Source organism: Onychostruthus taczanowskii, unplaced genomic scaffold (assembly GCF_017590055.1).
Source record: "Onychostruthus taczanowskii isolate IOZ18803 unplaced genomic scaffold, ASM1759005v1 scaffold28, whole genome shotgun sequence".
In the NCBI taxonomy this organism is placed as follows: domain Eukaryota; kingdom Metazoa; phylum Chordata; class Aves; order Passeriformes; family Passeridae; genus Onychostruthus; species Onychostruthus taczanowskii.
The window spans coordinates 3,936,396-3,949,651 of NW_024500128.1; the positions used below are offsets into that span (position 1 = coordinate 3,936,396).

General features: G+C 39.5%; 2 protein-coding genes across 2 annotated transcripts in view; one reads left to right on the forward strand and one right to left on the reverse strand.

The window, feature by feature from the left end:
* The window catches only part of ACAD11 (acyl-CoA dehydrogenase family member 11), a 29,203-nt gene that overhangs the window by 4,406 nt on the left and 11,541 nt on the right, over window positions 1-13,256 (reverse strand). Inside the window, exons 13-14 of the mRNA XM_041407854.1 lie at window positions 12,995-13,093; window positions 1,445-1,511 (exon numbers count right to left, since the gene is read on the reverse strand). Of these exons, the coding sequence (XP_041263788.1) occupies window positions 1,445-1,511; window positions 12,995-13,093 (166 nt within the window). The remainder of the gene's footprint in view (window positions 1-1,444; window positions 1,512-12,994; window positions 13,094-13,256) is intronic.
* Window positions 6,006-10,854, forward strand: ACKR4 (atypical chemokine receptor 4). The gene is made up of 2 exons (XM_041407856.1): window positions 6,006-6,105; window positions 8,928-10,854. Exon 2 carries the CDS (start codon window positions 8,947-8,949, stop codon window positions 10,006-10,008), a length of 1,062 nt encoding a protein of 353 aa, XP_041263790.1. The 5' UTR covers window positions 6,006-6,105; window positions 8,928-8,946; the 3' UTR covers window positions 10,009-10,854.

Here is a 13,256-nt window from a genome sequence, read left to right on the forward strand (position 1 = left end):
TTTTTTTATTTTCCATCCTTAATTTAGGACTTGCATAAAGCACGTGCAGAGATTTACCTGTACCATCTGCACCATCCTGCCCACACAATGTGGCTTCAACCCTTCTTGATCCACCAGTCAACAAGTGAACATATATTAGTGGTGCCTAATGCACCATGACTGAGAAACTCCTGCTGCTGTCACTTCTGTGCACACAGTTCTGAATCACCCAGTCAGTTCCTCCCCCTCTACCTTTCTGTTTTGTGCTCAAAACCAGTTTATCAGAATCATCATCTTGGCTTGCCTGCAGCTTAGGAAAGAGAAATCCATCCCCATGTTTACATTCCTTCAGAATATCTAAGGCCAATTTTTAGTCACACAAAACTGGAGGTGATGCCCCAGGTCTGTGAATTCAGTCTCCAGTTCCAGCAAGTGGAGTGTCCTCCATAATCCCCTCCATTAACTTCTCCTCAGCTTCTAAGAGCTCAACAGATGCCACTGTCTGTACAACTTCCAGGCCAACCTTCCTGGGTGCTGTGTGCAAGTTACTGATTGCTTCTTGGTGGAAGCTAGCCAAACCTAAAAACTTCAGATTATCCAGGGAATTTGGGCTAAAATCCATCTTAGATATAAATGTCACAATTCTTTTGCGTTACAAGCTGTGTGATGTTAATAGCACCAGCATGGAGCATTTTATTCATTACTTGTATAAATTTTTGCAAAAGCTTGCAATTCTAGTTTGGTAATTAATTGAACATGTTTGTGTCAAAGAAGAAGAGGTAAGGATTATGTTTACATATGAGTAAATGAGTAGGTCTGATTTAAGATGTGCAATGCTCTCTGCTTACACAGCTTCACCTTACCAACACCCCATGTTTCAGACTTAACTTTCTTTATCTACAGAAAACTTTGTGAAAAACTTAATCAGTAACTTCAGGTCTCTGATGTGCCACTTGTACCCATTCTGTTCAGGGAAGCTCTGAAAAGTTTTGGTTTTATTATACAAGCACTATTATTTAATTCTTCCTGGTGTTAATATACACTACACTTACAAAATAAATTGTAAGCCAGAGTTGTTGGTTGTTGATGCAGACTAAACAACTCATGCAGACTAAAATTTATGTGACGAAGATAAAGCTAGTGAAGCCCCCAAAATTTCCTGATCCAATTCATCACAAATCTGCATATACACTGGTGCATTGCTGGTGCAATGGAGAGAGGTGGGAAGCATGCCAGTGAAAGATGGTAAGAGTGGAAAGGTTGGGAGGACTCAGTCAACAGCATCTGACAGCAAAGCAGGAACTCAGGCTACAATAGGTGCTGAGGTTTAAAATATCCCTCTAATTTAGGAGCACATCCAGCTGGTCAAGGCAATTAATGGCATTTCACTTGACAAAAATTTGCAAACAGTGACTCCTCCAGGGAACAAGTTTTAGGGAATTCTGAGTCTTCTAGGAATTCTTACCTGGATGCTGATGAGTTTTTGGTTTTGCCCATTACAATTGCAACTTTGCAATTTGGGTTCCCAGCACCTTAAAAAAATGGCAAACACAAAAATTGTTTTTAGCATAGATTTCAATGTAGAATCAAGTTTCATAACAAGAAACCCTACTGCCTTCCTTTTGTGAGGCAGGAAATGCAATCTACCCCTGTGTTTATATTCTGAATATCACACTGAAACAAAATACATATTAGTACTCAACACGCAAAAAAGGGAGCTGACTTGTGGGAAGGGGAACATGAAAAGCCAAACATCCAAACCCTCCAGGTCCATCACCTATTCCTATGAAAAGGGAACAAGAAGGTACTTGAAATGGAATCTGATTACTTCAGTCTCCATTACAGCTGAGCAAATAAATGTGATACAACAGCACATCTATCAAGGTGGCATGCTGCCGTTTCAAAAGTAAAACTTTTAAAAATTCTTCAACCTATAAAGACTGGAGGGTCTATGTGGGAATGAAACACCAACCACATTGTTACCAAATTATGCAGATAAGGCTATCAAAAGATTACCATGATAACTTTGCTACTACTTCAGCATAATTTCTCTGGAATGCAGGATTTCTCCCCCTTTACACAAATTATTTTAAATTGCACTTTGAAGAAAGATCTGAGTGAAAATTGTTACCTGAAAAATCGCCTGCTAACATTTCAAGCCATTGATATCATTATTTGAGATGTTTCTTATTATGGACATATTTATTAAGCCTTTGTAGCATAAAGAAAGCACTTTAATGTACTAGTGCTGAAAAAGATTCTACCATTGATTAAAACATTTCTATGATCCTTAATCCTCCTGTCTTTTTCTTTAAAGGTTTCTTAGTACCAAAGCATGCTCGCATTCCTATCAAAGCCTCCCACAAACAATAAAGCTAGGGAAAAATACCCAATGGGTGTAGCAATCAGTAATTTTTTAGTGCAGATGACAAGCCTTGTAGAGATTCAATTCAAGGCTTGATCTGTAGCAGCTTGGCTTTGTTCTGAGGTTAGAAGCAAATACAACTTTAAGACTTCTCTGGCAGCTGTTCTCACAAGGCTTGGGAGACTCTGGTCTGGACAATACAACTACCTGGCTTTGAGCTGAGCCACTTCCTCCTACAAACAGCCACTGTGATGGCCAGGAAGCGGGAGAGAGATTTACTCAATTGTGCTAAACACTGCCGGTTTGGAGGGCCAGACTGCCAGATGTTTACTTTTCTCTTTTGCAATATGGTATTCAGCCCTTGTTTCCAGAGGGGGCTTACAGAGTGGCCCATGAGCTGTACAATGCCAACAATGCAAAAAATCCCAGTGAAGAGCTTTGGGCAGGAGCATAAATCAACTTGGTGAAAAAAACCCCAACCAAACTTGATCCCAAACACTTTGCTCATTTGGGCAACTGCAACAAGCAGCTGATCAGCCCCAAATGACCCAACATATGCTTTGCAGGGTACTACCCTGCACTGGGAAATGTCACCACTGCACAAGGGGTATTTGACTCTTCTTTTCCATGGAAGGTAAAGAATTGCACAAGTGCTATTTTCCAAAACAGACCTGTGTTCAAGTGAGGTTTACAACAAAAGATGTTTTGACCTTCTGGAAACTCCTGAAAAACTGTTTGTAAATAATCCTCAATCACATCCCTGCTTCAAAACAAAGGGCAAATTTAACCATGTTGTATGAAAAAAACCCCAAAAACTCACAAAACCTCAGAAGAAGCTTTCATGTTGAACTTAATGAGAAGTTCACAGAGAGCTGGACATCTGGTTAGATGTCCTAAATCATTTGTACACATTTCTGGAAGGCAAATGAATACTCCAGTCTTTTATGTGCTTGTTCCTATCTAAGCACAGCAAAGGACAGCAGATTCCTGGCCCTTCCACTCCTTAGAGTCTTAAGTCCTGAAAAACTAAAATAAATTTTATGTCACTTTGACCTATAAAAGACTGAAAAAAGTTCTGGTCTAATGCAAGACTCTGAAAAACTCCAGTGCTTTTGGATGGAATGCAAACAGCCTGGAATAAACATCTCTTTTGTAAATGACATTTTCACATCACTTACAGAATTCAAAGATGTTGCTGCAAGATGGAGGGGAAGAGTCAGAGAGTGAGTAAGAGTTAGAAGTACTTCTGCAAGAAAACTCACAATTGAATAAACACCAGATGTTTCAGGTGGTCAGTTTTAACTACATTTCCATATTGATGAGCTTTCAATAAAGTTTTCCATGTATATGACTGCACAAACCAAAACTTTTAGACCACAATGCTGCTACACTGGCAAACATCTTTGGTTTAACCAGCTTCTTACACTTTTGAACTCTTCATGGCACTTACTCACATAGTGAGGCAAAGACACTATTGTAAAACATGCTTAGAGTGTTGATCACAATCCCATTAGAAGCCTAATCTTTGCTATCAGGGGTATAACATGCTTAAGTTTACTGATCTTCACACAATCAACTTACACAGGTTCTTTCTGGTGGAGAGACTACTAAATGTGACAAGCTTTGAGTACCACCTGTACTTGAGGAATCTGCTATAAAGTCTGTTTCCAGAAGCCAGCAGCACTTTAATTGTTACAATCTATTTTTCAGTGTTCAGTCTTCAATTTCCTGTCTAAGATGACTAAGGCCAGATGAACTAGTGCCTGAATACCTATGATTTTTTCCACATTGGCTGCTGCACCCCTCAGCCCAGCAGGTTACTTCTCTCTGCTAAAGGTCAGGGGTCTGTGGTGGCTTACAGACCTGACAGCTTCCTGTTCTTCCAGAGTTCTGGACTCTCCTGCAAGAAGAAACTAGTCTTGTAGGACCAACACCCTTAGGATGTTGGTCCTACAAGGATGTGGATGGCAGCATGGTACTGACTGTTGGAATGTGGGAGTCTCCTGATGGAGACAAGGGACACACACAGGCACATCCCACCAAGAGCCCACAGTAATTTCTATCCACTAGCATGTTGTATTCCACAGTTTTATCTTGTCTTCTCCAGATAACAGTGCAGGCAGCTGGTTCATGTGGAGGACAAAGACTACAGCTGTAGCTGCAAGCAAACAGGCACTGCTGAGGCTGTGCAGCTGCAAGGGCTTTGCAGTCCTGCCACTGAATGTGGCTGCTGGTCATTCCCAGCTGGAGTTCACGGGCTCCACTGGTGCCAGTGACTGCAGCTGCTCAGCTCAGTTTTTTCCTTGCCATCATGCTGCTTTCACACAGCCACAAGTGTTTTTACTTAAGATCTGTTTCGTATTCACTCTTACTTACTAAATAATTTTTATTTTTTACCCTACTGAAATACACACATGACAATATTATTTCTTCCCTGCACCCCTGAAAAGTTACAAGGAGCTGAGGAACTGCAATAACAAGGCAGGATTCACATGAACTGCCTTCCTACAGCCTGCACACAAAACCTCTTGGGCACTTCTGCAGGCAACACACAATTCCCTGGGAGCATTCTCAGCTCTAGCCTGATTATTCCATTTTCTTGGAGACCCTATTGAGACAAAGCCTATTCAGAATTGAAATTTTAATTTGTTTTAAAGGGATATAGCTCAGGCCTTGAAGCCATGACACGACCTGTGAGGAGATGGCTGGGAAGGAGCCCAAGCATCTTATCCACCACTGTGAAGAGCACCACTGAAGTACTGTGATAACTGTATCAACGAAAGCATTGTAGAAAATGCACAAATATTGTGGCACTCTTCCTCTAGGCTGCAATTCCTCTCCCAGCCCATTTTACTTTGTCATTCTGTAACAAAATATACCATATGGAAAACATCTGCCCATTACATTCTTTCCCATCTTTCCTTTCACATATTTCAAAATAATTGAAGCACAGACAGAAGGTTAATCCAGTCATGGCAGGTGCACCAGCATGTCAAAAAACTCCAAAAATCTGACCTCTGGTCTCCTTAATATCTCTCTGTGTTGCTGGGCTTCAATATTTACTGAAGCTCATTAGATTGTTACATTCAATCTGAGAAGTCTCCCCCAGGATGCAGGACTATCTGCTTGTACTCTGGTTGATAATTTGCCACTTGCCTTCACATATTTTCTGGTTTCACACACTGAAAGAACCCCTTTCCCCACCTCACAAAAAGCAACTCATCTTTCTATTGTATCCCCTAAAAAGTTATGTAAGGAGGGGATGTAATATCCATTTAAACCTTATACAGTCAGCCATCAAAAGCACAGTACTGCCCCTGAGGAAAGAAAGGAGTGACTCCCTTTGGTGTATGGGCCAGTAACTCAGCCCCGGATGCACCTCCTTTCTATCCTTTTCACCTTTTTAATGTGCTGTTTGATAAAAGCCTCTTGATGATGTATAAAACATTTGGACTTCCAGGAATAAAACCACAAACAACAAAGAGGAGCAGCAAGAGCATCCTGACCTTCCAAAGAGCAGTCACAGTTTGTTGGAACAGGAAGGAATGTAGGAAGTGTACATGTTCAACACAAGAAGAGTTGCCAGGAAAGCACAATTTTTAAAAGGTTTTTTTAAACTGTCAAGTCAAAATGAAAGTGCAACGGACTTCCACATGAGGGTGTGGTGTTTGAAGACAAAATGCAATGTGTCAGAGCAGTTGAGATCACTTCACTGAGGCACATCTCAATTGCAGTACCTGCTACTCATCTGCTGACAAAAGGTAAATTTTGTTTTAATCTTTACTGCTCTTTATATTGGATGATATCTTATTTGCATACATTTACTCTTAATTAAGTTTGCTTTACAGAGATATGTCATTTCACTAAAGCACGTCTCCTTTCCAGTATCAAAATTAGATTTGCTCAGTAGCAGGACAGAATACTGCTTAATTTATCAGAGGAAAAAATCTGTCTGTTTAAACTAGGGATATTAACTTAATTCACCATCATTTATACAATCCCTACATCAAGTTTAAATACACAGAAACACTGAATTTCTATCTGACTGGAAGGCTGAAACAATTCTGCAAGAAAACATGCAGTTGCAGATCTAATACATTTATTAGTATACCTCCTAGAAAACTATTTGAAAAACCATCAACTTCTGAGCTGTTTGGGTACTTGTGGGTAGTTTGTATGTGACAAAATTCCTTTCTGTCATAACATTCTGAGAAGCTCCAGCTGGAAGATGCAGTGTACCCACAGCAATCTGCTTCTGTAAGAAATTCCATGTGAGCATGGCTCCCTGTGTGGGATGGAGACTAAACTAAGCTTTTCCACCACTCTTCAGTGCCTGACTCCCACAGGACTGCTGGCTGTTTGCAATGGGCACATACTCGTGTGCCTGAGAAACAGCGCTACCAGGAAAAAGAAATGTGAGCCAAAACACAACTGTGCTTTTAAGGGAGAAATGTCAACTGTTGCATTTTAGATAACTTTGTTTCTGTCATGAACTCAGGGCAAGCAAAAGCTTATCAGGCAGCTGAGAACAGAATCACAGCCAAACTACTTTGTCATACACAAACTTTTAAAGTTTGCCCTGAAATGTTTACTGGTTCGCTTTCAAGTAAATTTGTCAGTGATACAATTTGATTAAATGTTCCTTGATGGGTTCTGTATTTAGTGTTTTAAGACCACAACCAAATCTTTTCATTTAACTTCTAATTTTCGTCAAATCTCAGCTAAGTGGATTAAACTCTTCTTGCTGCAGTTTCTCTTCTACTAAAAAAATTAATAAGAAAAGGTTATTTTGCTGCTGATAACTAAATCTCTCCTCAAAGTACTATAAAGCTGCAAAAGATTACTGCTGCTGGAGAATCCTGCTAACACAGCTTGTTAGGAATAGAACAGACATCCCTCTGCCGAAGTATTAAGTAGAGTGACTCTCCTTTTCCATTCTGCACATCTCATGGCAACAATAAAGAATAAATTGCAAGACTTAAAAAGGAGTAATCATTTTTTAAAGTTTGATGGGAAGTGTTAAGACATGTTAAGAGAATAATACAACAAAGTCATTAAAGATGGAGCTAAACCAGATAGCTAATTTTAAACTAATACGCTTAAAAAAATTTGGCTAGGAGAATCACTGAAAAAAAAATCAAACAAAAATAAAATATATTAATTTCTCTCTATTTAATTGGTCTGCATCCCTTCTTATGAGATCAATCAGTAACTTGCATTTTCCTAGTAGACATATATTAAAAAAACTTTAGGAGTTTAAACATTCATTTAAACTTTATTTAAATAATTGTCTAAGAAACAGAAATGGTATTTGCATTTTTCTTTCAGGCTTGAAAAAGCCAAACTGTAGCTCTGGGGCAGAGTATCAGATAACAATCTGCTTTCAGCAACATTGACCTCAAATTCTGAACACTGCATATGATGACAAAAGTGGGATATGTTTTTCATTCTCAGCTGATTTTTGCTACTGCTGGTAAAAAACCTTAATCCCATTTATTCCAAGGAAACAGGATACTGCAGAAATTATTTTACAACAGACAGAATTTCAGAACATTAGACAATGAACACAGTTACAGGAAAAGAAGAAAATAATGCAGGACACAAACTTGCTTAAGACACAATCTGAAAATACAAATGCTTAAACTTCAACCCTAAACTGGCAGTGAGAAGCCAGCCTCAGTGTTTACAGAGTAAATCTGTCATGAGATCATACTTGAAAAACCAGCAGAGTTTCTGAGCTGTTTGGGTACTTGTGAGTAGTTTGTATGTGATAAAATTCCTTTCTGTCATAACATCCTGAAAAGCTCCAGCTGTAACACGCAGTGTACCCACAGCAATCCGCTCCTGTAAGAAATTCCACATGGGCATGGTTTGCTGTATGGGATGGAAACTAAATTAGGCTTGTTCTGCTGCTGTTCAGCAATGGACCCCCTGCTGTGCTTTTTGTAATGGGCATGTACAGTGTACCTGAGGAATAAACAAAAACCTCTCCTTTGTACCATACTCATATCCAAAACTTGTCAGAATTTATGACAGCAGACAGCTGCTTGCCTCAGCTCTAATCTGCTTGTATTCCTTATACACCTGATTGTAACAGCATTTACAGCCTTCAGCTGGTATTCCTTTGCTTTGCAGAGGCTGGAGAGGGAACCCCATGAAGGCACACACAGAGTTATGTGCAATGGAATATTGTCAAACATAACACACTGGAGCAGTTAAAGCAATGATGGCTCCTTGACTCAAATGTGGAAATCACTGAGGGGCACTCCAAGCATTTTATAATCTCAAAATGCTAAGGGTAAGGAAAGCATTTCAATTGAATCCATTTTACATGTATTGCCCCCACTGATGTCCTTAGTTACCCTATTTCACGTGAGAACTTGAGATGGTCTGCTCTGCCTCTGTTACTGTCTAGCTTCACTTTGATTATTCACAAATGTATTCTGAATATCCAAGTTCCTTAAATTTGAGAGGTATAAGCAGCCCTGAAGAAGGGTTTTAGGTTTCAACAGAAATTTTTAGAACTCACACCCAATATTATTTCTTTGGTGTTCCCTTCTCCCCACTTTTTTGTGTCTTGTAGCTTTGCCACGGTCTGAGATATGAATAACTCAACAGATTACTGGATTGAGGATGAGGAGGATGATCTCAACCCTCTTATAGATTACAATACCTATGAGCTTCTCTGTGAAAAAAGTGACGTGAGAAATTTCAGAAAATTATTCCTCCCAGTGTTCTATGCACTGGCTTTCACGGTTGGAGTGGCTGGAAACTCGTTAGTGGTTGCAATTTACGCCTCCTGCAAGAAACCCAAGACCAAGACAGACGTGTATATCATGCACCTCGCCATTGCTGATCTGCTCCTGCTTTTCACCCTCCCTTTTTGGGCTGCAAACGCAGTGCAGGGATGGGAACTTGGAAACCCAATGTGCAAGCTCACTTCTTCTCTGTACACCATGAATTTCAGCTCCAGCATGCTGTTCCTGGCCTGTATCAGTGTGGATAGGTACAGGGCCACTTCTGAATCCCAGGGCCAGAGAAGAGTAGGCAAACACTGCAGTGTTACCTGCATCTGTGTCTGGCTGGCTGCCACTTTCCTCAGTATCCCAGAGCTGATATTTAATCAAGTCAAGAAACACTATGAGAGGAACGAATGCCTTCCCATATTTCCAATGAACATGGAAACACTCTTAAAATCAACCATTCAAATCTTGGAAATTATCCTGGAATTTCTGCTTCCTTTCCTAGTAATGCTGATCTGCTATTCCGCTACTGCTCGGGCAATCTTTAGGTCTGCAAATGTTAAGAAGTCCAGGCCTTTCAAGGTTCTGCTGGCAGTAGTGGCTACTTTCATTGTCACCCAGCTACCCTACAACATCGTGAAGCTGTGGCGAGCCTTAGACATCATCTACATGTTGGTTACAGACTGTCACACCAGTAAAACCATGGACGTGGCGCTCCAGGTCACCAAGAGCATTGCTTTGTTCCATGCCTGCCTCAACCCTCTCCTCTATGCCTTCCTGGGCGCCTCTTTCAAAATGCACATCATGAAAATTGCAAAAAATTATGGGTACTGGAGAAGACAGCAGCAGAATGGAAGATGTGAAGAAATTTCTATGAATTATGAAGACCCTACTGAAGAAACAATCAGTTTCACTATATAGGCCCTCTGTTCCTTCCATCATCTTACATAACCAAGGAAATTGTTAACTAATTCCAGGGGGTATTGCTTCTGCAGCTGTTTCTCTGCAAGTCAGCTTTCAGATGAATTCCTGAACCTGCCAAGATACCACAAAGCACTTCAAAGTGGAACGTGTTTATCAGAATCAAGCAAGAACTGAACAGGAATCAAGCAAGAACTAAATACTGAAACCCCTAGAAACAACCTGAGATATTTATTAAACAACAACATTAAAAAACTCAAACAAAAAAAAAGCACCACAATAAAAACCAAACACCTAAAAACCCTCAAGATTTAAATTTCTAAGTGTCATAGTACTAGGCAATTAAGTAACTGTGTAATGAACAACTAGTACACATCTAAGCATGCAATTAAAACAGAGAAAAAAAATCACCAATCAAACAACAGGAACCTTTGTACCAGAAGTTAATAATCTTGTCTTTCTTCAACTATTTTATAAAACTTTAGAACATTTGCCTAACAGTTCAGCTCCATTTCTCAACTCAGCTATCATTCCATAGATAACCTTGCAGATTGAAATTAAGTATAAGCTTATGGCTGAGAACCAAGAGGGAGAAAGAGAGGGGAAAAGCCATTCTCTATGTGTTTCTACAAAGGTATAGAAGCAACAACATTCTCCACAAAAGTACCCCAGTAACTCCTTTTCTATAACTACAGAAAAAATGACCTTTCATCTCTTCTTTTCTGCTCAACCTAAACTTCACCAAGACCAGTGCTCAAAGGGTGGCTGCCATATTCTAGATTTTTATAAATGTAATAAAAAGTTCAGGTAATCTTCAGATACAAGGTCTGGATTTTTTATTTAGAATTGTTAAAATTAATCAAGCACTGCAATAACTGTATCTGCTAAAGTATATGGAGATACAATAAAATCAAAGAATAGAAAAAGTGCACTGGCTTTTGTTTTTTCTTATCTTTGTTTTTGTTTTGTTTTAGCAGGTACTGACATCTCTCATCCTACGCATTTACCAACCAGCAAATGGGAGAGGCATTGCTTGACAAAAGAGGTTCCCATTCTATATGGAGCTCATGGATTTTACAGTTTTTACACAGAGAGGTACCAAGGCCATCCCCTGCCACAGAGCTGGCAGGGATTCAGCAGTTTTTCCATGAGTCACTGGAAGCATTTCAAAAGTACTGACATGCTATCTTAGCTTTCAAAATGAAGAAGTGGTGTTACAGCATTCTGTCCTTGTCTTCAAACATCCTGTGGGCTCTGACAAAGTGTCTCATCTACAGATTAGGAAAGCCAACAAGAATCTCTCATTTTTAGATACTGTTCCTAGTTACACAATTATGGACTGGATCAAAAAGCTCTAAAATGACAGACAAGAAACAACAGTAGCATAAATAAGACATGAGCCTCTTCTCCCTGTTTGGATGACAAAAGCTTACAGAATGTTTGCCCAGAATGTTTTGAGAAATACTAGGGCATGAACAGATAAGTCAGAAGTGCCTGACTGGTTTTCTACATGTACACCATAAATCTGACCTATTTAAGCCACACTGGATTTATTGTACACATACAGAGCATAACAGGAAACCCCACTTCTTCCATGAAGTAACTGACTCCTTGCATGTGTGATTTATGACACAAATACAGAGTGACATACTGACAAGGCTGCCAGGCTTCTGGAATTCCCACGCATCCAAGATTTTAATGTCCCAAAAGTTAAAAATCCCAACGAAAACCAACAACAAAAAGAACAAAAAAAAAACCAAAAACAAACAAACAAACAAAAAAACAAAAAAAAAAAACCCACCCAAAAAAAACCAAACAAAAAACAAACAAAAAACCAACCAAAAAAAAAAAAAAAAAAACAACCAAAAAAAACCCCCAAACAAAAAACCCACCAAAAACCACAAAACCCCCCCACCTTCCTAGCCAGGCAGAAAGAGAGACTAATACAGAGCCAAATGAATACGTTTCTCAAACTTCTTGGAATTGCTGTGCCTTTTATGCATCTGTCTTTATGCAAATTTGATTGCCCTCATTGTATTTATTAGAAATAAGACAAACCAAATCACGCTGTCTTATGCTTACTCTCCTTTTTATAATTCACATAACTAATTTTATGAATATTGTTTTGTGTGTGTGACCCCCTAAAACTTTCTCATTACTTCCTCAGGGACTGCCATGCACAGCTGGGAGACACTGACCCAGAGCAAAGGCTAAAAAGCCAGCAGTTAAGCAACACTCTTGGGTCAGGAGACAAGATTCCATGCCTCATTTTGCTGCCAGCTTTACAGGAGTAGAACAGAGAGAGAGATCTATCTTCTGGTGACTCCAAGTATTGCACAAGCATGTATCAGCAGCTAGCTGTCATAATCGTGTACATAAATGAAACATTCAAGTTTAACAACTCATATACAACAGTTTGGATTCCAAACTCCCAGGGAATGATGACTAGCAAGTTGCTATCACATGTTTTGGCCAAAAAGTAACAGTACTACAATATCAGGGACAGTTGCCACTTACAGTACAATGCATTGATTTTACTGGGAATTATAACATAAGGAAATCTCCTTTAACAGTCAGTCCAACAACATCACAGGCTACTTTAAAAGCAGCCACATTTTACTATAGCTATGCAGTACTCTCAAACCTCTCACACAAGCTGCCAAAGACAGCTTCATGAAAACAAAGCCATAAATGTGTAATTTGACTGATAGAAAGAGGTAATGTTTAAAGAAAATAGCAAAAAAAATTTGTGAACAAAATTCAGAGGTTCCAAAAAGGGCCCAAATCCCCAAACTGGATTTGAATCTTGGACTTTGGTTCACAGAACAAAAGCTCAATTCAGCTCCTTCTGCTGCTTTACATTCTATTGCCTTTACTCAAGAGAAGAGAAATTTTCATCTCAGAAATGGAGCACAATAACTTTTGTTTTAATAGTTCTTGGAAAAAATTCTACCTTAGCCATTCTTATTTAGGTTTCCACACTTACCACTGCTCCACCACTTCTTGCCATTGATCACGTAGCTGTTCCCATCTCGCTCAATGGTGCATTGCATATTGGTGGCATCACTTGAAGCCACATCAGGTTCTGGGCCAAAGGAAAGAAACAAACCACCAGATTAAATATAAAGGTAATACAAGCTCCACAAATATAGGGCTCAAGATATACTCTATTACAAGTACACTGTTTTGCTATCAGTAGAAAAACTCTTTGAAGACCCTCACTGCTGGTGACCAAGAGACTTCCTGTT